This window comes from Daldinia loculata, assembly GCF_022478755.1.
Source record: "Daldinia loculata strain CBS 113971 unplaced genomic scaffold F4817scaffold_6, whole genome shotgun sequence".
NCBI lineage: Eukaryota > Fungi > Ascomycota > Sordariomycetes > Xylariales > Hypoxylaceae > Daldinia > Daldinia loculata.
Genome location: NW_026054860.1, coordinates 498462 through 523153, shown reverse-complemented (window position 1 = coordinate 523153; position 24692 = coordinate 498462). Strand labels below are relative to the sequence as shown.

The 24692-nt window shown below is 46.5% G+C and overlaps 6 protein-coding genes across 6 annotated transcripts; 2 read left to right on the top strand and 4 right to left on the bottom strand.

Annotated features, from left to right (window-relative positions):
- Positions 1-815: 815 nt before the first annotated feature.
- On the top strand, positions 816-1918 carry F4817DRAFT_240310 (uncharacterized protein). The gene is made up of 2 exons (XM_049299017.1): positions 816-1300; positions 1355-1918. Exons 1-2 carry the CDS (start codon positions 1006-1008, stop codon positions 1831-1833), a joined length of 774 nt encoding a protein of 257 aa, XP_049162453.1. The 5' UTR covers positions 816-1005; the 3' UTR covers positions 1834-1918.
- A 2283-nt stretch (positions 1919-4201) lies between these two features.
- On the bottom strand, positions 4202-7450 carry F4817DRAFT_356586 (Pro-apoptotic serine protease NMA111; the record flags this gene model as incomplete). The annotated part of the gene is made up of 4 exons (XM_049305807.1): positions 4202-4431; positions 4494-6794; positions 6852-7048; positions 7104-7450. 4 exons carry the CDS (start codon positions 7448-7450, stop codon positions 4202-4204), a joined length of 3075 nt encoding a protein of 1024 aa, XP_049162452.1.
- Positions 7451-9548: 2098 nt separating this feature from the next.
- On the top strand, positions 9549-10469 carry F4817DRAFT_312583 (uncharacterized protein; the record flags this gene model as incomplete). The annotated part of the gene is made up of 5 exons (XM_049300144.1): positions 9549-9584; positions 9672-9918; positions 10027-10092; positions 10167-10247; positions 10351-10469. The coding sequence occupies 5 exons, from the start codon at positions 9549-9551 to the stop codon at positions 10467-10469; spliced, it is 549 nt and encodes a 182-aa protein (XP_049162451.1).
- Positions 10470-11133: 664 nt separating this feature from the next.
- F4817DRAFT_327153 (P-loop containing nucleoside triphosphate hydrolase protein) lies at positions 11134-15781 on the bottom strand. Its single transcript, XM_049301996.1, has 4 exons — positions 14802-15781; positions 13823-14743; positions 13021-13770; positions 11134-12953 (listed from the first exon to the last, which is right to left on the bottom strand). The coding sequence occupies exons 1-4, from the start codon at positions 15553-15555 to the stop codon at positions 11635-11637; spliced, it is 3744 nt and encodes a 1247-aa protein (XP_049162450.1). The 5' UTR covers positions 15556-15781; the 3' UTR covers positions 11134-11634.
- Positions 15782-16416: 635 nt separating this feature from the next.
- Positions 16417-18162, bottom strand: F4817DRAFT_240179 (kinase-like domain-containing protein). The gene is made up of 2 exons (XM_049299016.1): positions 17392-18162; positions 16417-17336 (listed from the first exon to the last, which is right to left on the bottom strand). Exons 1-2 carry the CDS (start codon positions 17939-17941, stop codon positions 16522-16524), a joined length of 1365 nt encoding a protein of 454 aa, XP_049162449.1. The 5' UTR covers positions 17942-18162; the 3' UTR covers positions 16417-16521.
- On the bottom strand, positions 18163-20991 carry F4817DRAFT_240178 (DNA mismatch repair protein MutL). Its single transcript, XM_049299015.1, has 3 exons — positions 20570-20991; positions 20331-20510; positions 18163-20273 (listed from the first exon to the last, which is right to left on the bottom strand). Exons 1-3 carry the CDS (start codon positions 20657-20659, stop codon positions 18384-18386), a joined length of 2160 nt encoding a protein of 719 aa, XP_049162448.1. The 5' UTR covers positions 20660-20991; the 3' UTR covers positions 18163-18383.
- Between the last annotated feature and the right edge of the window lie 3701 nt (positions 20992-24692).

Genomic DNA, 24692 nt, shown 5'->3' with positions numbered 1-24692 from the left:
CCCCGCTCCCGATTTCTGCTTCTTTTTACATCCTCCTTCCTGAGGGGAGCTCTGGAATCTGTTCATCTACTTAATCTGCTACAATGCTAAGCCTGGACGGAAAAGCTTGGCTACCTTCACTTCAGTCAAGCCACTTTACGGCTACTGGCTATCGCTTATTCGTCTATTATTAGCTCAGACATCTTAGATGCGCCCTGAGCTAGCTACCTGGTACCGGACGCGCTTATTCGGAGATTTTTGTCCTATAGTCACGTATAATTCACTGCATATTAGAACCGCATAGTAGTTCTATGCAGTTAGCGTTTTTCAGATCTAGAAGTGGGTTAGATGTTATGGGCCAAGTATCTACCAAATCGAAAAGGAGGATATGAGAGGAGTAAGCTAAGAGGTATTGTAAACTGTTGGCGAACATGATCTGTGTGGTCCATCCGAAGTAACCCTGCTACGATCATTTATGCGCCCGCGCCTAACCACGCATTTGCACCATCTGGCAAGCCTGGCAGGGCCAACTTACATATTACGACATGGATCGAATTTTGGGCAGGTATCCAGGTATCCCCTCTATTGGGATAGCACCCAAGCGGTACCTACCTATGCAGCTAGTGGTAGGTACCGATTTAAATAATCAAGGGTGATCGCCCTGATATTTTATCTTGATGATACAGGAGGGCAACACACCAAGAATTCTCTTTCCCCATTATATCTACTGACGATCTTTGCTGCTTCTCCGTTGCTCCCTTTTCGGGTCTTCTTTCATTCATTTTCAGACTTCCATTCTGACAGCCCGGGCCTGCTTGCTTGTTTGATTACCTTTCTATCAAACATTCTTCCATTCATTCTGTCATTCATTCGTTATAGCTCTGACGAGCGTACACTCACTTATTTTATCCTAACCCGAGTCCATCTTTTAACACCGGAAAAAGCAGCTTTATATTTATACCTTCTTACTTCATACAACCTAACAAACCTAAGATCTTCAGTATCACTTTACGGAAAAAAATCATCATGTTGTTCGGCACGATATCTTCGCTTGCTATTATGGCCCTTGCTGGCCAGGCTATTGCTGAGCCTATACGTCAACCGTATAAGCCAAAGCTCGCCCATATGTCGCCTAGAGCTATATTTGGTCTCGGTCGTCGTGCGGATGGTGGATATGCGCCCGAGCAGCAGTTTTGCGAGGATGGCGATACTTGTGCTGAAGCGTGCGGTAAAGGTTTTGAACAATGCGCTTCTAAGGACAGTGTTGTACACTGCTTCAATAAGACTGCCCAGCAGACTTGCTGCCCTGGAAAAACTGGAGGTAGGATCTCATAGTAGATAAGCAATATATGAGACTAAGCTGACCATCATATAGAATCTTGCGATAAAGGCTTCTTCTGCACAGCAGATGATAAAGGCGCCACTTGGTGCTGTCCCGATAATATGACATTGGAGCAGTGCGCAGACGCCTATAACCTTCCTGGTTCCCTTGTGACGCAGACTAGCCCATCCACCACCAAACCTAAGTCGTCGCACACGTCTACGACCTATGCTTCAACCACTACTGCTAAGAGTGTTAGTACGTCAGCTAAGGCCGCTACAAACACTACAAGTACTAGAATTACCACAAGCCCTATAAGCACGACCAGCACGTCTCAGGATAGCGAGTCCCCCACCCCGGTCGCCCCTGCGAACAGCACCAACACTCCTGGCCCCGAAACTACGGCCGCGCCGGCCACTCCTTCGCCCACAATCCCTGCGAATGGTATCGCCACAGCTGGAAGCGATAGTAATTACGGCTCCATAAACAGCATGATGCTTCTCGCTGCGGCTGCTTTTGCCGCTCTCCTCTAAATCAGTTCTCGACGAGATGAGGAAAATGTATTGGCAAGGGTGGACTATATATGACGGGATGAGCCATGATCATCGAAAATTTTTCTTTGCGCCGACCTAGGAATCTAATTGGCTGGATCGCCTTACTTTTTATTCCGCTACACTATCGATACCCTTTGGCACCCATAGAATGTCGTCCAGACCGTCAAGGTGGACTGGCATAGGTTTTGGTGCGTTGAGCTGTTGGGGTTCTGGGAGTTGTTTGTTTTTGCACCCTCGATCGTTGACCGGTTGCATCTTGCACCTTTGCTGCTTGCACCTTTGCTGCTTGCATATAATTAGGGCTCGAGGATGGTATTTGCATAAAAGGGCATCCGTCTCTAGAGGCGGGTGGTCTACTGGGTTGGCGGGATTAGTGGATTGCCTCGACGGTACTCCTATAGAGATATCCTAACTTACCTATTACTACCTATACATATCTAGGATAGCATTCTATTCTTGAAAAAGAACCTACGAAAATATTAATACCGTTTCGATTCGCATATCCAATTGTCTTTTAAGATTGTAGTGGTATGGGTTGTGACATAAAGCAAGCATGACTACCTCCTAAGGTTAAGTACCTAACCTAAGATAGTTGCGCATAGCAAAAATGGCAAAAGGGTTACCATATCAAAAAGAGGAGAGGAGGTTGTTTATGCTGAAGGTCTGTAAACAACTTACTTTGTCCCCCCTAAGCTATTACGATAAAGTGAACTGAAATAAGACATGTAAAATAAAAGGAAATAAAGACCACCAACTTACATGAATAAATCATCAACTACCCATTAGGAGAGAACTATGAAAAAAAAAAAAGTGCCCACCTCCTCCCATTCCCCATTCCCCATCCCATCGCCAACCCCCTGAGCCCTCTAACCCACACCACAACCGCCTTTCTGCCGTGAATGTTGTGTCCTAACAGTGTAGGACCCCCAGTACCCACAATCCCCCAGTTCCCCACCATATACCGTACGCCATTGTGGTGGGCCGCCACAAATCCCCGGACCCCACCGTGCCGCCCCCGGCACTCGAACCCGGCGCACTTCGGGTTGAGTGTTGTTGCTTTTGCAGTGATTCAAATACGCCATGTGCCATGTGCCATGTGCCAGCCAGTCGTGGGGCGGCGAGGAGACGACTTGTTGTTGGACATGATAAGTTTTTCGTCGTTGGCGGGCGGTTTGTTGCTGGGTACCTGCCTTTAGGACTTTAGTTAGGTACATTTTGGTGGTCAGAGCATGGCAGTTGGCAACGGGGGTTTCGACGGTTTTACCTGCCTGGTATCTATATGTAGTATGTACCTTAGGGTTGCTATTTATTACTCTTGTTATACTACCTACCATAGCGGCAAAATGTGGGTTCGTGGAATGATTTGATAATGTCGGAACGGTTGGTGGGGGTGGAACGTTCCGCGGATCTAAGGCCTTTGATTGGCTGGATCCGGATATTAGTGGGGCGTTTCTTATGTAAGTAAGGTTTATTTTAAAATCGTATGTGGAATCGTTCCGCAAATGTAGGTAGCGTTCCACAATTTGTAATCATTCTGTATGATATTTTTTATAAAAATTTCGAAAAAAAAATTTTTAAAATTTTTTTTTTTTCTAAGTTAAAATTTTATAAATTTTACCTTTTCGAAAGTAAAGGTTATAAGGGCTAAAATCGGATGAATTTCCATCCTGAAATAATTCGATAAGATTGGCCACTTTATCCCATTAGCTTAAACGTTTAAACTTTAAATCTTATTGTGGGGTTTATGGTTACACAAACGCGGGAGCTGTAGGTTCGAGGCCTAATCTTTTCACTTTTTTTTAATTTTTTAACTTTTACCCCACTTTTTCACGTGAAAGTCACGTGAAAGTTACGTGAATAGCAAAAATCATTCTATTTTACGAAACCATTCCACATTTTGGGATCATTCCACGATGTTAGAATCATTCCACGATGTTGGAACGATTGGGTCTGAATCCAATGATTATTATACATGGCATAATTATCCAAGTTGGAAGCGTTCCACGAACCCATGCAGCCCCGCTATGGTAGTTTACCAACAAGGAGCTATATCTAAGGTTGCCTTGACCTCAGGAGATTTTTTTTATAGATACACAAGTCAATTTTAACATAACAGAAGATAAAACAAAAATTGCGGCTCTTATAAGAAACTTGACCACGAAATCATTAGAACTATAAATATGTAATCAAACCATAACCTGTTAACCAAGCCACCCCAGTAGGCGATGCTATATAACTTGGTTGTGTACAGTAATTCATTATGTACAAAGAACTCTATCAGAGAACGGTATTACGTCTAATCATGGAACCGAATCATGTTTGGGCGATTCGCAAATAGGCCAAATGCCTAGATTCCACCGTCATCCATGTCGTCAACATCTTCCGCGTCCTGCACCGGGAGAATCCCATCCGTAGGCTCGCCCTCCACAGGCTCGCCGCTCTCGTACGTGATGCGTCGCCAGCCGCAAGGTTCCGAACCGTCCTTTATCCACTCCATCGTCGGGAAGTAATGTTCGTTCTTTTTCATCGTGATAATCCACGGTTGGTTATCAAAAGTCATAGCCTTCAATCGGAAATCTAAGAGCATGTTAGCTAATCTTATGTGACCAGGTATGTCGAAAGAGGGAGAGAAGCCTTACAGGTATTATCCGGGATCTTAACTACATTATCTAGGAAAGCCTTGAGATCAGGTGTTGGCTTGCCGTTGACATGTGTGATGAAGTTGGTTGGTGCAAGTCCGTATTGATATGCAGGTGAACCTCTACTCCGAGCAGACACGTATACCTCACTTGCGAGTTTGCTTATCTGCTGCCTAACCGCAAGATGGGGGACGTGAAGGATAGCTCCACAGAACGAAATGGCGTGGTTCGTTTCAACATTGTCAGCTGGTGACGTTGGAACTTGGAGATTCATCTCTTGACTTTCTCGGACGATAACAGCTTCGAGAACCTCATGCGAATACATGACATCTAGCTCTGATACACGGGTGATAATCTTCCCGTTGAGGGTCAGGATTATATCACCTTCGAGCAAGACGGCGGGGCGGTTGTCGCGCTCAAAGGTACATTTAGAAACCATAAACAGCTGATGGCTGTGTTTGTTGGCCGAGAAGACTTTGTGTATCCAATCCTCAGAAACGCCCATGACGCGAGCTTGGGACATGGCGACGGGCCGGAACTCCATGGGCAACATACGCAGCTTGGGGTCTTGACCTTGCTGAATTTGTGATATAACATGTAGTAGAGTTGGCGTAGCAAGCCCCAGGTGATACTCTTCGTCTCTCGACCCAGAGGACCTTTCACCTAGATAAGTCAACCACAAGGCTTGTACAGTTCCATCCTTGTCAACAAGCACTCCGCTTCCGCATTGACCGCTAAGATTAGTGTCTACAGTGATTGCGTCGACATTGGTAGCCCGATACCTCGGCGCGCCCGAGTTAGCAGGAATAGCCACCGTAGTTATCTCAGTAACCGTGGTGGCGGCGTGCACAATTCGGCCACTCCTGTTATATCCGATAAAAGTTGTCGACGCTCCTTGCGTGATGCTGTCTTTGCTGAGCCTCGCACTTAACACCGGCGCATCAACGAGCGCTGGATCATACTTGATAATTGCGTAATTCTGGAGTGGATGCATGAAGACAACTTTGCCTTCAACAACTATGGAGTCGGCAATTGTAATCCAAATATCGCACAGATCGTAAGGAATGACTGCTCTTGATATAATCACCAACCCCTTCTCGGCGTCGATCACTAAACCCATCCCCCACTTTCTGTTCCTGGGAAATCCATCCAGCTTGAGAGGCATTGTACAGCCTACACGCACAAAGCTGCGGACCAAATCAGCTACAGCGGGATGCGATGTGTGCTCCAGCTGAATGAAAGCACCCTTGCGGCGTACTGGAGGTATAGGGGGTAGGGCATCGGCAATATCTTCAAAGTCCCATAACCCGGTTATATCGTTTCGCGTAGCCTGCCGCATCTTAGCAGACCAATGCCGGTCGACATTAATGATTGTGGTATTGAGGGTGTGGAGATCCCTAAGGTGCTTATATGTAACTACAACACGCTTCTTGTCAGGGATCTGCTTCACGACGTCAATAAAAGTATCTAGGTTGGGTGTCTTTTTCTGGTCAACGCTTTGGATCATCCAGCCGTTATCTGCACTATCGAAACGGAAAGAACCAGTCGATTCACAAACGAAGACACCGCCACCGTCGATAGCTACACCGTAGAGTCGTGCCTGTTGATAGGATAGATTATGAATGCTAGCCCCGGAGACAGTCACAAAACGGTCTGGTGTGATTGCATGAAGATCTCCAACTTGGATATCGATATCGATATCTTCACCTCCTCGTTGCAGAGTCACCCGGATGGTTTTGCCAACACTCGAGTCTAAAATGTCATCTAGCCGAATAAATTGTGTGATCATCTCACCATTCACCTTCAGGAGCACGTCTCCCTCCTCGATCTTATTGTGAGAAGGGCCTTCAGGGAGGACTATCTCGGCAACAAGCATGTTGGTCTCCTTAGGAAACGCTTCCCGAATTGCCTTCTCCCAATTCGGTGTTAGGCCAAGCCTACGACACTCGTCAAACGGCTTCATAAGGAATTGACACTGAATAGTGCCCCGCTCAACTGGCCGCCCTTCCTGTATACAGCGAAGGGCTCTTAACGGTCGGTCAAGGGGTAGGAAATAATCGGTTGATGCACCATCAGATCTCCCACCAGCTTGTAGTGCTATGGCAAAACCATCGATATTTACGACCGGACTACCAGAGCTACCACCGCTAGCAGCAGCATTAGCTTGATAGTAATTGGTATTGAAATCGCTATAACCCTCGCCGTATTCGGGGGCATTGCGATCTAACCGGCTAATGACACCGGAAAGGATACTAAGCTTTTCGCCAGCATCATTTCCGACAACTCTTATTTCCACACCGACTAAAACAACGTGGTTAGAAATCTGCGCTTAACCACGTTTTAGGTAATATAACACACCTTTTGCTAGATCCGGGCGGATATGGAGGGCCGAAACAGGCATGTATTTGATCGCTTTGGGGTCGAAGCGCAAAATGCCGAAGTCATGGACGGGGTCCCGGTAGACGGGGTACGCATCGACTTCCTCATGGTTGTCAAATACAACATAACCCCAGAAAGGTCCCGCGCCGACAACATGTCTATTTGTAAGGATATATCTATTAATGTATTAGCAGACGAAACCCCACAGTACTTGTTATTGAGCCATCTTACCCTTTCTCAGCATCAACGACAAATCCAGTGGCTTCACTGGCGCATGCAGCATCCGTGTCGAAGGAACAGGTCTGACAAAAACGAATAGAGACAACATTCCTAACGACCTTCTCTATGGTAGCCTGCCATTCTGCAGTATCAGGCACAGCTTGTGGCGGGTAGGGTGCTAGTTCTTCGTCTGTAGCCATATCACTCTCCATAAAGCTTGGCAATTCAGTATCTGGTGTGTTTTCGCTCGGGGATAGCTTTCGGTTTGCGGGTCGGAGGTGTTTATGAAGACGACCGTGCTCGTCGGGGGAGAAGGGAGCTTTGCGCTTAGAGCGCGAGGTTGGACTTGATCCATTCATGACTGTAGGAGTCGATTGGTGACGAGAACGTGTCTCTGTAGTGAATGGACGTGTGAGACAAGTGGTGAATATGTGTCGATTGTCGGGAGTAGATGTGTACCGTAGCGGCGATGTAGGCTGAGAGAGCCCTGAAGGGAGCTCTGGAGAGAGCCTTGAAGAGAACCCCGATGACGAGTGAAGAAGCCGAGTGAGGCCTGACTCAGCAATGCGCAAAGGCAATAGGTGCCTCATCCAGCGTCAATACCTTCCAATGTGTTGTCTCGCTCATCTATTTCACACTTATGACAGATAACCTTTGCATCGAGGTAGTGATTGTAGTAATGATGAGGATGGAGTAGGTGACGAAGGTGACGAAAGTGACGAAAGTGACGCGGACGGTATCACTAAAATTATGGGTTAATTGTCATGAGTCGATTCTGGAGTCGATTCTGAAATACGTATGTTCCCACGATCCCTGCTGATAAGAGATTATGTTCTTGACGCAATGCAATGAGGACCGTCTATGCGAACCCGGATGAAGGCAGCTTATTAGTAGCTTTTTGGAAGCTTTTCACCTATCCTTCCCGCTCGGTAAAATACGTTAGGTTATGTAGGTGTAGGTGGACATCCTACTTACCTGGATACAGATTAAGTTTTGCTGGACGATATGGGTAGCAAGGGGCAAGGGTGCGATAACGATTCGTTATCTTAGCTTCGGGTTCCACGAACGGGAGGTCGGGATTAACTAATCAGAACGACAGAACGAGTACAGATTGTTTACTTTAGGAATGCTACTCTAAACGGACTTTTTGCACGTGAATAATAGAAGAGGCTCTTATATAAATACGAGTTTTGCATAGATATCTCTATTTCTATTCCCACTATAAATAAATAGTGGGTAGGGACCATACTATCCCAAGTTATAAAGACTCGAAGCTGCAAGCTCTTTAACATAACAAGAAGAAGAGTACGTCCCGGGACCCGAGATACGAACTTGACATAAAAAGTAAGTGGAAATTGTCTGGTTTGCATTTGCACTCCGTGATATAGTCTTGGCTTTAATAAATGTCATTAACCCCCATGTCGCAGGTAAGCCTGCTCTTAAACCACCTAAAACGCCCACCTACATGCGTACCTTAGGTGGAAGCATTGGTGCTTTCGCTACAACAACAGATAGCCAAAAAAAAAGAGTTGTGTGACTTGTCATTCAAGATTATATTCCTCGGTGTCATAACTACCGTTTTGCGTTGAGTATCACAATCCTATCACAGTTGCCTCCAGTCCTAAGGTTGAACGCTGGTGATGTCTCTGTAAGCATCACTTCTGTAAGGGTGTTGAACATGCCCACTGCCTTTGCTTTTTTTCATGGATTGACAGCATCTAGCCTCTTTCGCTTCTGCACCCGCCCTCGTTCACAGGAAACTGTTCTATGCCTACGAGGGTACGATAAGAGAAAATATGACCCATCATCAAAAATGTGATATACCTACTGCATTATGTGCTCACGGGGTTAAGTAAACTGCATAGCTACTTCGTATTTCTCAAGTATTCGCACTGGATAGACGCGTAGGGAAACCCAGGAAAAGGAAGTAGATATGGCCATTTTCTGAAGTGTGCCAACGGGTTAAGTCGGTTGGTAGGACTCCAAACATTTTCTATAAAGTTCCATTATATCCTCCGTCGTGACCGTTTCTATCAGCAGGCAACTGGCTTCCCAACTCCAACCCGCAACCGGGTTTAGCAAACTAAAGACTCTAATACCTAAGCACCTACCTACCCAGGTACGCGAGAAATTCCCTGCCAAAGTGTTTCCCTCATACCTACGTACGTTTCTATAAACTACTTCGCATTAGATACATCCTATTGCCTATGTACTCACGACACGACGCTACTGCCCGTGAATTTCTATAACCCGTACCTACCACACCTACCACACCTAGCTCACCTAGCCCACCATAAACCACCCACCCATCTACACTATCCAAGAAATTCACGTCCTTTACACTTCTTTTCCATCTTACCACCTCACATATCATACCTCAACTAACCAAAATCTCAAGGGCAAACATTCCCCACTTACCCAAGCGCTCTTTAACAACTCAACGGCTCATCTACCATCATGTCGAGTGGTAAACCTTGGAGCCCGCAGGAGAAGGTACGCAGATCATAGCCTCCTACCAACCTGCCTCAACAGCAGGATATAATTTATGATGGACGACTACTAATAAGATATACCGAATAGCTTGAATTCCTCCTTCAGGTCATTGACCGTGTGCATCCGTCTGGCAAGGGTATTCCCTTTGCCGAGCTTAAAATGCCCGGCCGTACAATCAGAAGCCTCCAGAACACTTGGACAAACCTCCGTGCTGAGGCAGCTGCCTACCGCAATGGTAATAAGAACGACAATGACAGCGGCCAGGAAGCTGAGGCCGCTGCTACCACCAACGGTAGTCATGGCAAAAAGAAGACATCTACTAAGCTGACCAAATGTATGTTACTACCTAACTAGCTTCATCATTTCTTTCCATTCCATGATATTTCATCCATGCATAGGTAGTCACGATATGTTTAGTTGCTGACACTACACATCATTACAGCTCCCCGCCGTGGTTCCCGTCAGAGAACTCAGAAGAGAACCTACTCCGATTGGGTTAGTGACGATGGTACGTAGTTTGACATGAACCCTACCCTCCCCTCCTTCCTTTTTGTTTTCTAGGCACTGACATCTCCATAATAGAGGAGGATAAGGTCTCTATCAAGAAAGCTCGTCTTTCGTCTGACGACGAGAAAGAGGGAGAAGACTCTAATGTAGACGCTGGTATGTAGTTTACCCTATACCCCATTTATTACCTCCTTCCTGTCTTCCTCTTCCTCTTTTACATTCTAATGCTCTATTGCTTACTTATACACGTACAACACAGTCGCCGTTACCAAGAGCAGACCTGTCCGTTCCACTAGGGGTGCTAAGAATGGAGAACCGAAGGTCAAGCTCGAGGAACCTGTGGATGACGACGATGTCCAAGATGAAGGTGAGGCATGAATGCGTCACCTCGCTCAAAAAGGTCAACAGCGACCCCTAGTCTTCCATGGATCACTGTCTCAAATAGCAAGCGCAGGCTTCATCAAACACAGCCCAGAGCCTCACATAGCAGATACAAACTAATTGTCGGTCATTCGCGGTATCCTCTTCCGTGCTTTTCGTTATGCACTTCATTCATTTCATACAGCAAAACAGAGTTGCGTTTGTTCCATGAACGACAGCTTGCAGTAGGTAGGCGAAAAAGCCTCCAGAGTCTCGGTCTTCGCGATATTCTATGCCAAGAGGAAGCATAATCAGATAGTGACTACATCTAGTTTCAGCAGTCGTGCGTACACTTACAATAGTATAGTTAAATGAGTACTTGCGCGTGAATTTCAGAAGTGATTTTTTCACGATATTTTATCTACTATTGATTAGTCCCGCTTACCCACTACCTTATCCAATGTGTTGTCCCTTGGTTTATGTTTCCATTAACCAAGGCAAACTGTTGCCCTGCTAAACCCCCTGTTTTTACTCAGAGATTCATTCATGAGTAAGTTAAGTATGATAAGGCAAGATGGTTTGTTGTGTTAGCCTATGGAGTACATGTGATAAGTTGTCACTTCGACACACATTTTTAAGCAAGTTTGCATCACCTTTTTGTAGCCACAGAAATTCAGAATGAGCCTAAGTAAATTAAATATTGAATGTAATTATTTACAATTATGGCAATTCTATAATCTTCACACGTAGATAAAGTAGAAATTGAATGTTTGGTAGCCTAGTCGATGAGAATCCAGCTCATAGAGATGAAGCCCCCCCTTTTAACTCGAGCAACCAAAACACCAGGTATATAAGCTGTAAAAACCACATAATCTATCACGTACGACCATAGGATCTGGAAAACTCGGGATCCCGTCCGCTCTCCCAGCGATAAACCAGATACCGCCGGATTAGTAATTGGGTCGGTGACGACCAGTGAATCCCCGGTGTTGTACGTTTTGGTCTTCTTTTTTCCTTTTTTTAATATTTATTTTTTAATATTTCAAGATAGATAAATCTTATATTCCTTTCTATTATCATAATGCCATCTTCGTAGTTTCGCATTCTTATGGTGGCTAGTGTTACATTGTTAGTTCTGATCGTACCTAAAGTATGTAGTTGTTCACAGAGCGCGCTTCAGTTATCATATCATTCTCGACTGAACATCCTCATCAGTCACAAAATGCATTCCACCTTCGCATCGATAACCACCGGCAACCTTATTCCAAGAAAATCCATTGACGCAGACATTCATTTGCTGTATGGCCTGCTGTACCCTTTCTTCGTCCCGTATGCGCTGCTGAGTTGCCGAGAGTTGGCTCCGTAGCGCATCGCAAGCTGAGGCATCGCCGCTCTTTTCGGCGTCTCGCAAACTACGCTCTAGTCGTTTGATTTCCGTATCGCGCAGGGCGCGCCGAGCGCTTTCGATTTTCTTCGCCTTGGAAAGTTCCTGCCAGACAGCGTCGGACACGCCCTCTTCGCGTATATCTGCACTCGGTGCGTTCTGCCCTTGCGTGTTACGGTTACTTTGCGGTCCATTCGTTCCTGTGTGGACGGCGGTGGCTTGAGACGTTAAAAAGCTGTTGAGACCTTGACCCTGGGTTCTAACCGAGGCGCTATTATTCGCGGTAGAAAAGCTGCTTTCTGCTCTAGGTGCATAGGAGGTAGAGGCAACCGGAGGCGGTGTTGCTAGCTGCGGGTTAAACATCATTGGGTGGGAGTCCATTCCCCTGGTGGGCGGCTGCTGTGGCGAGGCCGCCTTGTCATTTGACGCCGTGGCGGTACAGCGCTCTTTCTGCTGTGTGATCATCTGCCACATACAGCTTGTGATATGGGCTGCGGAGATGACTCGGGCCTGGTGGGTGCAATCATAGTCGATAGACTCAAGAAATCCCCCAAGAATTCTCCTCGATAAGTTTCTCACGTCACGGGCATTGCTCCAGCTAGGAATCGATTGCATAGCGCGGAAGAGCCTCTTGACTTTTCCATAGTCCGGCGAGCTCGGGTTCGTGAGGAATCCTGCTTCACTTGTGAACTTGCTAAATTCAAGCTCCTTGGCAAGCAACGCAATGCAATCGTCGAGAGGGATGTTATCAAAGGTAATCTCTTCTGGGAAGAGACTCGCAAGGGCCGGCCTCGACGATATAAGGTTATGCATTTCTGCCGTATAGCCGGCTAGGATCACGACCATCTTGCCCTTATGCGACGGTCGGGTAAGGAACTGGATTAACTCGTCGACTGCCTCAGTTGCGTATTGTCCTTGAACAAGTCTGTGGGCCTCGTCGATGAAAAGAACTCGCCCGACACCTTCCTGGAGCTTCTTTCGTGTCTTGGGGACCGTCTGTCCAACGTACTGACCAAGGAGATCGGCCACGGTGCATTCGACTACTTCGGGTGTCGCTAAAAGTCCCATATTATAGAAAAGTTCTCCCATCTTCTGTGCGGTGACGGTTTTCCCAGTGCCTATAGGGAGATAAAAGTCAGTAATTTATTCAACTTAAGTGGCCACTGATCCTTCGGATGTGCGTACCTGATGGTCCTTTGAATATGAAGCTCGTCGGGACTTGCTCCCTCGGGTTTAATCCATGCTTCCTTGCCCCAAAGCATCGCTTTTGGTACCCGACGAATTTGTCAGTGATGGTGCTGTGTACTAGGCCCTCCATCAGCTTACGACAGTCGACTCGAGACCCTCTATCGTGATCAGGATCGAAGTCAGCTGCCTCCATCTCTATGTCAGCGTCTAAACTGATTATGGACATTGCCGATAATCTCATTTCATAATTCGTCTTGGCCATAGAAAGGAGGCTGTCGATCTCGCCGGCGTTTGTGAAGTTTGGACGCATCAGCGACCTTTCAAGAACCTCGAGAGCTACCTTGATAGCATGATCAGTAGCACTAAGCCCCTGTTGACCCATTTTCAGCCGTAGGATCTGTTCTAGCTGCGAGATATCAAAGTTCTCAAAGCGGAAAGGTCGCTCGATGGGGAAGCGTCGTGAGAGACCCGGGTTGACGTTCTGGAACATGTCCTTGATCTTATCTTCATATCCAATGAGGATGATACACCGGTCTTCTCCAGGTACTCCCTGGACCATTGACACCAATGTATCAATCACTCCGGTCTTGAATTTATCCTGCTCTCTGCCGGGATCGCCGGCGTCAAGCATATACGCTTCGTCAATCACTAAGATCTTACCAACGGTAGCGTCCAAAATCTTCCTTGTCTTCGCTTCGGACTTTCCAAGACAGTCACCGATGAAGTCAGCCGGGTTCTTCAAAATCACTTGAGGATGTTAGTTAATAGTCCTATGGCATTTTAAGAAGACAAAACTCACCATCTCCATTGCTGAGGTAGCCCAAGTCTGCTAGGATTCGGCCATATAACTTAGCCACTGTTGTTTTTCCAGTACCAGGATTTCCCACGAATAGCTGGTTTAGTGAGAATTTGAGAGGAGGACGCTCGGCTAACTCGCGGAGGTAGTTGTGTTGAATCGTCTTTATCATGCTTCGCACACACTCCTTAACCTGGTTGAGCCCGACGAGCCTTTGCAGTTCGATCCATGCCTCGCTGCTTGTACTGGCAGTGGCCGGATCTGGGCCGATTAAATCTTCTTTCGTAAAAAGGAAGATGTCTGGCTTCCCGCCATATTTCCTCTCTCTCGCTAGACGCTGTGCCTGTCGATGCGCGATCTTAGATAAGAGGTTCTGGACAGCGCGTGCGTTACCGAAGCTCCTGCTGCCGCGGTTCTGGGCAAGCCGGCGAATGGCGATACGCATGTAAAGCCCATTCATGCCGCCCTCGGCCTTCATCTTTCCGCCGTATTCGCTTGCAATATTGTCACTTAGTATCTTCCAGAGTTCGCCGTCGGTGAAGTCTGCGAAGTTCATTGTATAGGGGATCCGGCTACTCAAGCCGGGATTGTGCTCGAAGAACGATTCCATCTCGTCCTTATAGCCGACAAATACAACAACAAGCTTGCCGACGTTGTTCTCCATCATCGTGAGTATTATGTCCAAAGCTGCCCGTCCAACGCTATCAGCATATGGAGCAGTCAGCTGGTAAGCTTCGTCGACAAATAAAACCCCGCCGCTGCGATCGTTGCGATAGCCTCGAAGCATCCCTTTGATCTTTCTTTTAATTGCTGCAGTGCCTTTGGTCGCTATTTTGATGCCGGTAGTTTCTTTCACGCAGTCAGACTCGAGAATGCCCAAGCTGCACAGAAACTCGGCATATAAGCGGGCAAATGTTGTTTTACCTAAGAATCTTCTATCAGCTTGGATGTCTTATGTCGGTAGGTACCTATCATCACTCACCCGTTCCGGGGTTCCCCTGGAAAACAATATTGAAACGCTCCGACGTCAGATCTCTGCCTTGCTCTTTGCAGACATCGACCTTAGATTTGATGTCTAGAAATTGTTGCTTGACCTCTTCCAATCCTTCATATCGCATCAGTTCGTCAAGGACATCATTGGTCTCGCCATCTAGCACCTTCCTACGAGTCCACTCTTGACTCGCAGTAGATGGCATGAAGTTGAAAGGTCTATCATCGCGAGGGGACTGATGTGTTGCTTGGCTGGTGGTAGCGTCAGGATTCGTTGGGCCTGACTGGGGGGAACTTGGACACGACTGAGACAAGGATAGGTTGTCAGACGAAGACTGGGGAGTTGGTGAATTAGGACAGGACGATCTATCGTTTCCCTGTGATAGTCTGCCCTGACGTTCCTTCAGGGTGTGAAACGACTTCGAAAAGACAAGCGGAAGCATTAAGTTAGGCATATCCTGAAAATCAGAGGAGCTGAAAACAGGGAGTAGAGGTGGAGATGCAGTGTTACTACCATTGACTTCCGAACTAGTATTTACCCCCTGAGATATATCTGTCGGTGCAGTAGAGGTGGCACTGAGGGGGGTAGCAGGGTGTGAACTTGATGTTGAGTTAGCTTGTAGAACATTATCTGGTAGATGGATCTGGTCTGGATTTGGGGTGTTTCGGAGATCAGAAGATATAGTATCGACCGGAGATCGAACCCGAACAGAATCCATGGCTTCTACGATACCTCTAAGGTCCATATTGTGTGAAGAACGATAATATATAGCTCTGGGACTGAGTCTAGTACTGAGAGATTCCCTAAGAAATATCAAAGAAATGGATTAAAAACAATAACAAGTTGTGCTTTGAGAAACTGGGGCTATTTCGTGAAAAGGCAACCTAGTAAATGAGACAGTTATATAAACGTATATCTATCTGATAAATGACAAGGTTAACTCAATTCAATAATGTCACTCTCACAGCCTCATCTAGGCTGAGAGCAGAGGCAAAGCCTAGACGTGGTAGTGCATATATTAACTTCCAAGACACAGCACGGTGATCTGTTTGACGTAAAGCAGGCTCTGGCAGAAGAAGCCAATGAATAGCCAAGAACACTCTTTGTTGTCGTAGGCCTACATCAAAATTATGCAACCAGATACGAGGCTGACCTTAGGTACTGATGCATTATACCTATACCAAATGAAGACTTTATGAATTATTGTTGCTTCGCCTACGAATATTCTATATTTATTGGTTAGTCGCCAGCTCTATTCATTTAGTGTTGCGATAAGTTTATTTGGTTGGTTGGGATTTGGCCAACCAGCAAGCAACACCTTGGTTCCATTTACCTGCCTACGGCTATGTTCTGAGTGAAACGCTATATCCAGTACTCAACCATGCTTTTCTGACATAGCGGTAAGTATTTGCGATCTTACTTTGTGGCAAACTTATATACACCAAGAGGATATTTTATTGAGTCGTACACGCGGCTTTCAGGCATATGCATTATAAGGTAGGTTGGGTAGCAAGGTAGATACCAAGGCGTATTAAGGCCAACCTATACAATTTAAGCCTCCTTTGATGTGTACAGCCTTGTGCTGAAATCAAAAGTCAGTTTTCTATTTGCACGGTTTGGGTGATACCACGACTTAGGACGACTGCTTCTAGCCTTAACACCTTCTGACTGAAATTAAGCTATAGTCGAAAATCCAGAAGGCCAAAATATCTCAAAAACCAGGTTTAAACCAATCATGGTCTAGTATGCAGCTGACTGTAGAGCGGTTATCAGGGGTATACGTTAGTAATTTCGAGAGAAGGTCCGAAAAGATTTCGATTTCCCTCTGAGGAATACCTCGCTGAATCCCTCCCGGGCCGTGACTATTCTCGTAGAATAGGCCTTGAGCAAGCGTCTCCTGTAGCGACCTTGGTTGTGACCTTTGCATAACCAGCGCACCTACAGCGCCGGGACCTGAGCTCCTCTCGTTAGAACCTCTGCGTACCTCTATTACTCGATTCCCCGCATCCGCCTCGTCCTCGAAGTAATCCCTACGTGCCTTCCAAGTTTCGGACCACCAGGGCTCTGGAAACTTGCCGAGGACCATGGCCGTCTTCCACAAGTGTTCGTCGGATTCGTCGTCATACGTGTCGAATAGCTTCCTCCCCGTACGGATCTCGAATAACGTACAACCGAGGGCCCATAAGTCACACCCAATACCGACTTTGCCTTCCAAAGTGTACTCGGGAGAGCAATAAGCCTGTGGTATACCCAGGTCTGCGACGGGGGCAGCAATATCGTAGCTCTCGCCGAAATCGATGATGCGGACCTTGTCGGAGATGAAGTATAGTATTGTGGTATTCGCCGCTGTTGAATCCCAGTCCACGGGGTATACTAGATATTGAGGGGCCGTTGGTAAGTTGTGGCCCTCACCGGAAAGCGTGACCACTTTCGTTGTGCTAGGTATCCCGAGATTTGCAATTACTTCATCCTCTGAGAGCCCATCTAGACCCGATATTTGGGCCAGAATGTTGGCCGGCCTATAGTCTTCGCAATGTTCTCTTAGAATTTGAATTGTAAGGAGACGTGTAAATATACATACCACCGTGACAGACGCCTCGCCTATGGAGTTCAGCCATAGCTTGGGTCACCTGCAGACAGATCCTTTTCAATAATTCTCCTGGATCATCAGACTGGGCGACACTGGGTAGCCTTGACACTCGGGGACCTAAAACTGGATACACGAAAGCAAGGTGTATGCCGTTCGGTCCGTTGATCTCAAACTGGTCTAATGGAAGACAGAAATAATCCGGACTTTGAAGTTTATCTGATCCACGGCCTAGGAGTTTGTTCATTCGCAGCTCAGGACAGTCCTTGGTGGATTGTTCTCCTATTATGATCTTCATAGCTACATATTTAGGCGTATCACTGGAGTTGTCGCGGCAGAGCCACACGTTTGCGTAACCGCCGGTTCCCAGTTTATGGATTACCTTGTAGCGAGAGTGTAGAATATCGCCCAAATGGACGGGGTGGTGACCTCCTTCCTCATAGTCGTATATTTTCTCGAGTCCAAATGGGGAACTCTTAACCACCAAGCCGTTTCCCTGATATTCGCTTTCGGCTGTTGAAGCTATCGAACTAGCTTCAGACATATTAAAGGCAACGATTTGGTAAGCAATAACTAGACCTATTGAAACAAGTTATTGGATAAATTGGATAATTGGAGTTATCTTTCGCTGAGGAAATATCTCGTCCAGAAAGTAATGAGAAGTAGAAGGCGTATAAGAGTGCTTTTATCTGTTACATCTGTCCTATAACGGGTTGTGTAAGTGGAGCCCATTAACCGCGCGGATACTGGATCCTTCCCTTGCATCCCTCTTTAACCATGTCTTTCTCAGTCTCGGTGCGACTACTAGAAACTACGTTACCTAAATGATATATAATTAGCAATATAATATAAGCCTATCCCAGATTCCCTTTTACAAGCCATTACTAGGTACCTATGCATAGGATGACTGGACTCAACTTTTCTATAATCAGCAATATTTTACTATATTCGTAATGCATATGGGTATCAAATGTTCCGCGCGCACATCAGCAACGTTCGAAGACCCTATAAAGTCCCTTGAGGCTCGCCAATTCAAGTACACCACCCTTCATGAACGACTTTGTCGCTACCAATCTTGCCTTGAATGCCGGAAAGAAGATATGTTCCACTGCGCGTCGGATCTGTTCTCTTCTTGCTTTGATTTCATCAGGGATATCTTCCTCAGTCTCATCGTTACTCGGGAGCGCCGGAAGCTGTTCTGGGACATAGAATGTTGCTAGCTCCTTGAGGAATGTTTCGAAACATAGCTTCTCGTCTGTCCAATTCACATGGGGACCAAGGCGTAGAAGAAATTGCGGCAATTTCGCCATAGATGGCGTGTAACCCTTCAGGAGAAGTGGCATGCTCGATAGCTCGCCGGCTGGAGATATGTCAAAGTTGAAGTACTCTAGCAACATTTCCCTTCTCTCGATCAGCTGTTCTGCCACCGTATCCACAACATCGCCTACATCAAATTCATCGTCCGGGGCGGCAGCTTTTTCCTGTTCGGCCGCAATTTTGAGAACTTCACGTAGGTCAAGCGCAGGCTGGAATTTTATAACACCGAAATTACCAAAATCGGTGAGCCCAACCTGGTAGAAATACTCGAAACATGCTCTGCCGTAATCGATAAGAAAGAGCTTGACGCCTCCTTGAATGGCGGCCAGTCGGCGTCTCTCGTCTACGATGCCCACGAAGGTGTGATTAGCAAATATCTCGGTGAGCTCGTGGTGCATATCGTCTCTAACGGCGGAGCGAAGTTCGCGCACACTAGTGAGTCGACAGAGAATCGGCTCACGGTCAGTTATTTCGTAAACCGGTTCTTGGGCTATGTCGGGTGCGGCATTACTCGATGTACGAGTTGCTGGCGATGGCGAGGCCGCAGAGAACATGCTGGTGATCTTGCGCAGAGAAGCATCCGTTCTAACCATGTTGCGTTCATCGGGCCGCACAAGCGCTTTTCGCGGGCCGCCCGGTGTTTTAACAGAAGAGCTATTCACGTCTGGTTGAGAGGTATCGGAAAGCATAGAACCGGGGAGTAGAGTCTGTGTGAAGAAAGTGCGACTCGTATCAACTGCTGCTAGCTTATCCCGGATATTTTCACAGATACATTGGATGATCTCATCCTCATTCAGAAAGTTAACTTCTTTCTTCGTTGGATGGACATTGACGTCGACTCGTTGAGGGTCAATTTCAAGGCTCAGGTAAACGAATGGATGTCCATTTTTAGGAAGGAAGGCGGAGTATGTCTGTTCCACCGCTTTCTTGATGTTAGATGAATCAACACTACGATGGTTGATGAAAAGAAGGAGGGTCGTTTTCTTGATATGGTAATTGGCATTTGTCGCCCATCCTGAAGCCTTAAAGCCCCAGCGGTCATCGGACGCGGCGAACTCTATCAGCTCACTCGCAACGGTGCTGCCGTGGATCTGACGAATACGGTCGATCGTAGAAGCTTGTTGTTGCACCGTGATCGATGTACCCGAATCGCCATGCTTCTTACATGAGAAAGCGACACCACTGCAGTGAATGGCATAACGTCCCACCATATCAATGATCTTGTTATACTCATCGGAAGCGGACCTAAAGGCTTTGCGTCGCGTTGGAACATTGTAAAACAAGTCCTCAACTGATATCTGAGTACCAATACGCCCAGCAATAGGTTTAGGGTCGGGCTGCTGCCCGGGCTTTGCAGGCGATAGCTTGCCGCCATCGAAATGCGCTCGCCACGAACAATTAGAGTCTTTGGTCCTCGTAGTTACTGTTAAGTGGGCAATGTGGCTGATGCTGGCGAGGGCTTCGCCCCGGAAGCCATAGGTGCATATATTGCTCAGGTCCTCAAATTTCTTGAGTTTCGACGTGGTGAATCTCTCACATAGGATCGGCAAGTCCTCTTTCTGTCGGGCATCGTAAGAAATTGGTTGCACGCGATAATTAGGATTGAGGGAACTTACATTAATTCCATGGCCATTATCGGTGATCTGCAATAACTTGAGACCGCCATCTTTAACCAGCACTTCTAGAGAGGTCGAACCTGCATCAACCGCATTCTCAATCAACTCTTTCAAAGCATGTACTGGGGCTACGATGATTTCGCCGGCAGCAATCTTGTTCACAACGTCTGGATCCAGTGCCTAGAGGGTGTCGATAATCAGCCCTACGTTCCCTAATTGGGTTGAAAAGGAACACTAGCCTTGATTCGGCGGGGAGTGTATTCATCTGGAGACGATGGGTCCTTTCGTTTGGTGCCTCTTGGCTCGTCAAGCTCCATGGGATCAGCCATCTTAATACTACCTATGGCGATATTACTGCTTGCTTGATAGGTATGACGAATATTGCCTATTAAGTCTTATAGTAGGTAGACGCGCATTTTCGGCTCTCCTTTAGCCTTCTAGTTTAGGTACCTAAGGTTTGCCTCAAGGTTTGCCTCAAGGTTTATCACAGCGATACCGCTCAAATAATAAGAATTAATGTGAGTGGAATTGGATTCTCATCTGTTTGGTCGCTGCTTGAGTTGTTGTAGAGATCACGTTTGCATTAGCGAGCAGTGAGTGCGATGAGTTATTAGTGTAGCGGTTTGCTATTTCACTGGGTTGTGCCTTCTGAATAAGGAGATGAGTGAGTGGAAGCGGCAACTTCCATAGAATTCAATGTTGCATTGTACTGTAAGCCACAGGTAAGGCACCAATCAACACCTACCATATCCACAGAATATGCATCGATAGGGGAATTTAACTGTGTCTCGTACTGTGTTCATCCATGCGCTTGGACCTCCTTTTTTAGATCTGAGGCTGCCCGTAATTGACAAACTGCCATAAACATAAGCGCTTGTTGTTCTTAAGATTATTCTCAGTAACAAAGTATTGTTGATCGTCGTTCAACTCTAGAGAATGGTTTAGTTTATTTTATCCCTGGGCATTCCTAACTTCATAAAGTTTCTTCCTCGGTTGAAGGACTCAATCTTATACTTTGCGATATACGCTGTTCATTTCGCGAGCCGAAGCTAGAGGATTGTTATGATATAAGGATTGCTACGCTAAAAGGCTATTAGGTAAATATCATATGTGACGAGACATTTGTGTGAATTAGGTGGCTTACGTACATGATATAAGAGGTAGTTTTCCTACAGGCTTTGCCTATTTGAGGCATAATCGTAGATTCATGTTAAGCTAAGTTCACGTCAGACCGCCTCCGAAAGAGCCGACTTGATAATGGATTCTCATGGTAGGTAAAATGTAAAAGTGTGATGAACTTGACGATTGGGGATATTCCGAGCTTCACGAAAATGTAAATATCACATTGTCGGAATACGGAAGGAAGACCGAAGTTTATAAGTAACACCAAGTGCCCAGCCGGATAATGATGGCTTTCCGGAATCGGTAATATTGAATTCTCCCCTGTGCATGCTACTGTTATTTCGGCATCATACAACCTATATACTAGCTTCTAGGCAAGGAGCCCGATTCCGGCTTACGCTCGGCAAGGGATTTCCAAGTTAGGAGCTAAGGCGATCACTTGCTATACGATTAGTCTAGCATTTTAACCTTTGGACCATTGCTTAAGGGCCAAGATATATCTGTGTCCTTGTCAATGCGATGCTGACTAGAGCTAATCGGCTTTAGCCGTATTCTCAACGAGAAAACCCTTAACGGCACGCATGATAGAAACGATATGTTCGAAAAGACTAATGAAATAGGGAAAACACGAGTCGTATCAAACAAGACCTGTGTTTTATGCTGTACTTTTCTTTGGAAAGTTTAATTTACAATAAAGAATCAGTAGAAAATCTAGGCCCGTTCTCTGCCTCATCTGTTGGTAAGAATTTAGTCGAGGGAATGTGTACAATTCTACCCAGTACAGAGCGGCATTCATACCCTTGTTGAGGCTAGGGTAGCACTAAGCGTACTTAAGATAGCAACAACAACCGAGGACGACCCCAATCTTATTTCAGAAAGAGGAGTTAGAAGGCTTTATGATCAGTTTGAATCGCTGTCATAAGGATATTACTTTCTGATCGTTCGTATGCCCTCACAAAGGCCTGTACGGTATTCAGGGGTCTCTGTTTACCCCTTGCGCTGTCATGCATCATCCCGACGTCACTCTCACTTTTGTGGTTATCTTTATTCAAGCATTTCGGGTTACGCTTCCTTCTGGGACCGTAAACTTATCCCCCGGCGAGTTTAACCGCCAGCTCGAAACTATTTGCGGGACGGTCACGACTTTATAAGACAACACATTGGAGAATCAAGGGAATTCTTAAAGTAAAAAAACTCTCCTAAGTGTGATAATTCGATAACTCTTACATATGATGATGATGATGATGTTTAAAAGGCACACGCGATATCTCAATTTTGGGTCGGAAGGATTATTACCAACCCCAAGAATCAACCCCGGCTTCGCGGGCCAACAGCTTGGGTGTTGGTGTGCATGTGTGATGCGTATTGTGTGAGTGATCGCTTCCGCAATGACAAGCATCATAACCTCTTAGACAAGGGTATTCGAAAAGACCCAAGAGGAGAGGACCAGTCGGGAGTTTTTATTTCTTCCCTCTCTCTTATTAGCGTCGGTTTATTAGACATTACTACCCTACTCGTGCTAGATGTGCAGATGTGCATCCGTAGGCTCGTTACGGTACCGCAGTCCCGTAACACTGCGCGCACGCTGCAACGGCTCGGACAATTTTACCCACTGACTTACCCCTGTAGACAGGCCACATAAGATAATCTCATGTATGTACGTAGTAGGCCAGCGGTAGGTAATCTCAACTGCGTGCTGCTCCAAAATGTGAGATGCCCAGATACAGGCACGTACCCCCCTTCGCAGTTTGATGACTAGATGCTAGCGAGCCAACCACGGCACTGATTCCCACCTCTATCAAGGTTAAGCTTGTCCGTATTTTGTCTGCACAGGCATGGACCCTTCTAAACGGGGGTGGTACGTGCATGTTTTTCTTATTTATCTTGCGGTGTGCTTCGGCTGGCCGAGGTGATGCAAGATGCAAGTTTGCAAGGGCATCACGGTAACTGTATGTGCAGAGATCGGAGCTAGGAAGATCGAGGTCTTAGCAAGGAATACCCAGGTCAGCAGGGTACTGTGGTATGAAAAAGAGGGGAAGAGAACAAGAAGCATCCGAGCAACAGCAGTAAGAATTTTGGTTTGTTTCAAGTGCCCATTATGCGTGAGAGTCGGTGTATATATGCGAGCGCTTGTATGCGTGCGGTGTCTTCGTCCCGTGAATTCTATTTTGCGTCTGTATGGACGACAAGTATATGAGTATATGTGAGTGACGAGCGTGTGCCGTCTTGATGGTGCCTTGTTGATGTGTACTGTCGTAATATTCGGAAATGAAAACAACTTTCCTGGTACGAAGCATTATATTATAGACCTCGATATCATATCAAACTACCACAATGAACCTAGCAACCGACCCAGCACTGACCTCTTACTGGTTACCGCTTACGCCAACCCGACAACATAATTGTAGATTTAAGAGGAGGATCCCAAGGAAAGATCTGGAGAAGAGGCAAGACGGGGGTTGACGGGTAGGACGGGCCGAATCCTTATAATTAGTTGAGGCGGAATATAAGTTCGCTTCCCGGGCTGTATTGACGGGCCTGGATGGATCTGATGGCTGGATAGGATCTGATCAGCCTACATAGTACCTCCGAAACGAAAATCTCTAAGAGTCGCGGTAAACATGCCCGTTTCTTGTTTTCTCGCGCTTGTTTCATTTCTCGACCCAATTTTCCTTCTTGTCCCGACGGAAAATGTTTCGTTTCATTGATATATCCATCCCAATTTCTGTGATTTCTACCTTTTTACTCTGCTCTCCCCCACACTTGTTTCGTGTATTTGGCTGGATAACCTATAACCTCCTATTCGCTACCCTCCTCCTCCTCCTCCGCCTCCGCCTCCTTATTTCCAACCTATACAATATCCTCTTCTTAGGACTAGCATCTTATTACACGATCTCGCTCCATAGAGCCTCACCCTCTCGCTTTCCTTGGCCGATACTGTTGGCTAGATACAAGACGAGATAGAGATCAGAAATTGGGGGAAAAAAATATACACAAGATTAGAACAATGACGGCGAGAGATCCCGAACTCGAAAGACCCCGCCCTCCTATCTGGTTCCACTGAGTTGCCATCAAACAGTCTGGCACGGGCAAGCTGGGCGAGTCTGGCCTTATCACCAGGCCACCGTCCCCCATTCACGTCACAAAAACAGAGCCCCAAAGCCCGACCTAATATATAGTACATGAAGATGCAGCTGACCTTCCGAAAAAACTACCTCTCATTATGTTGCGCTCTCCTCT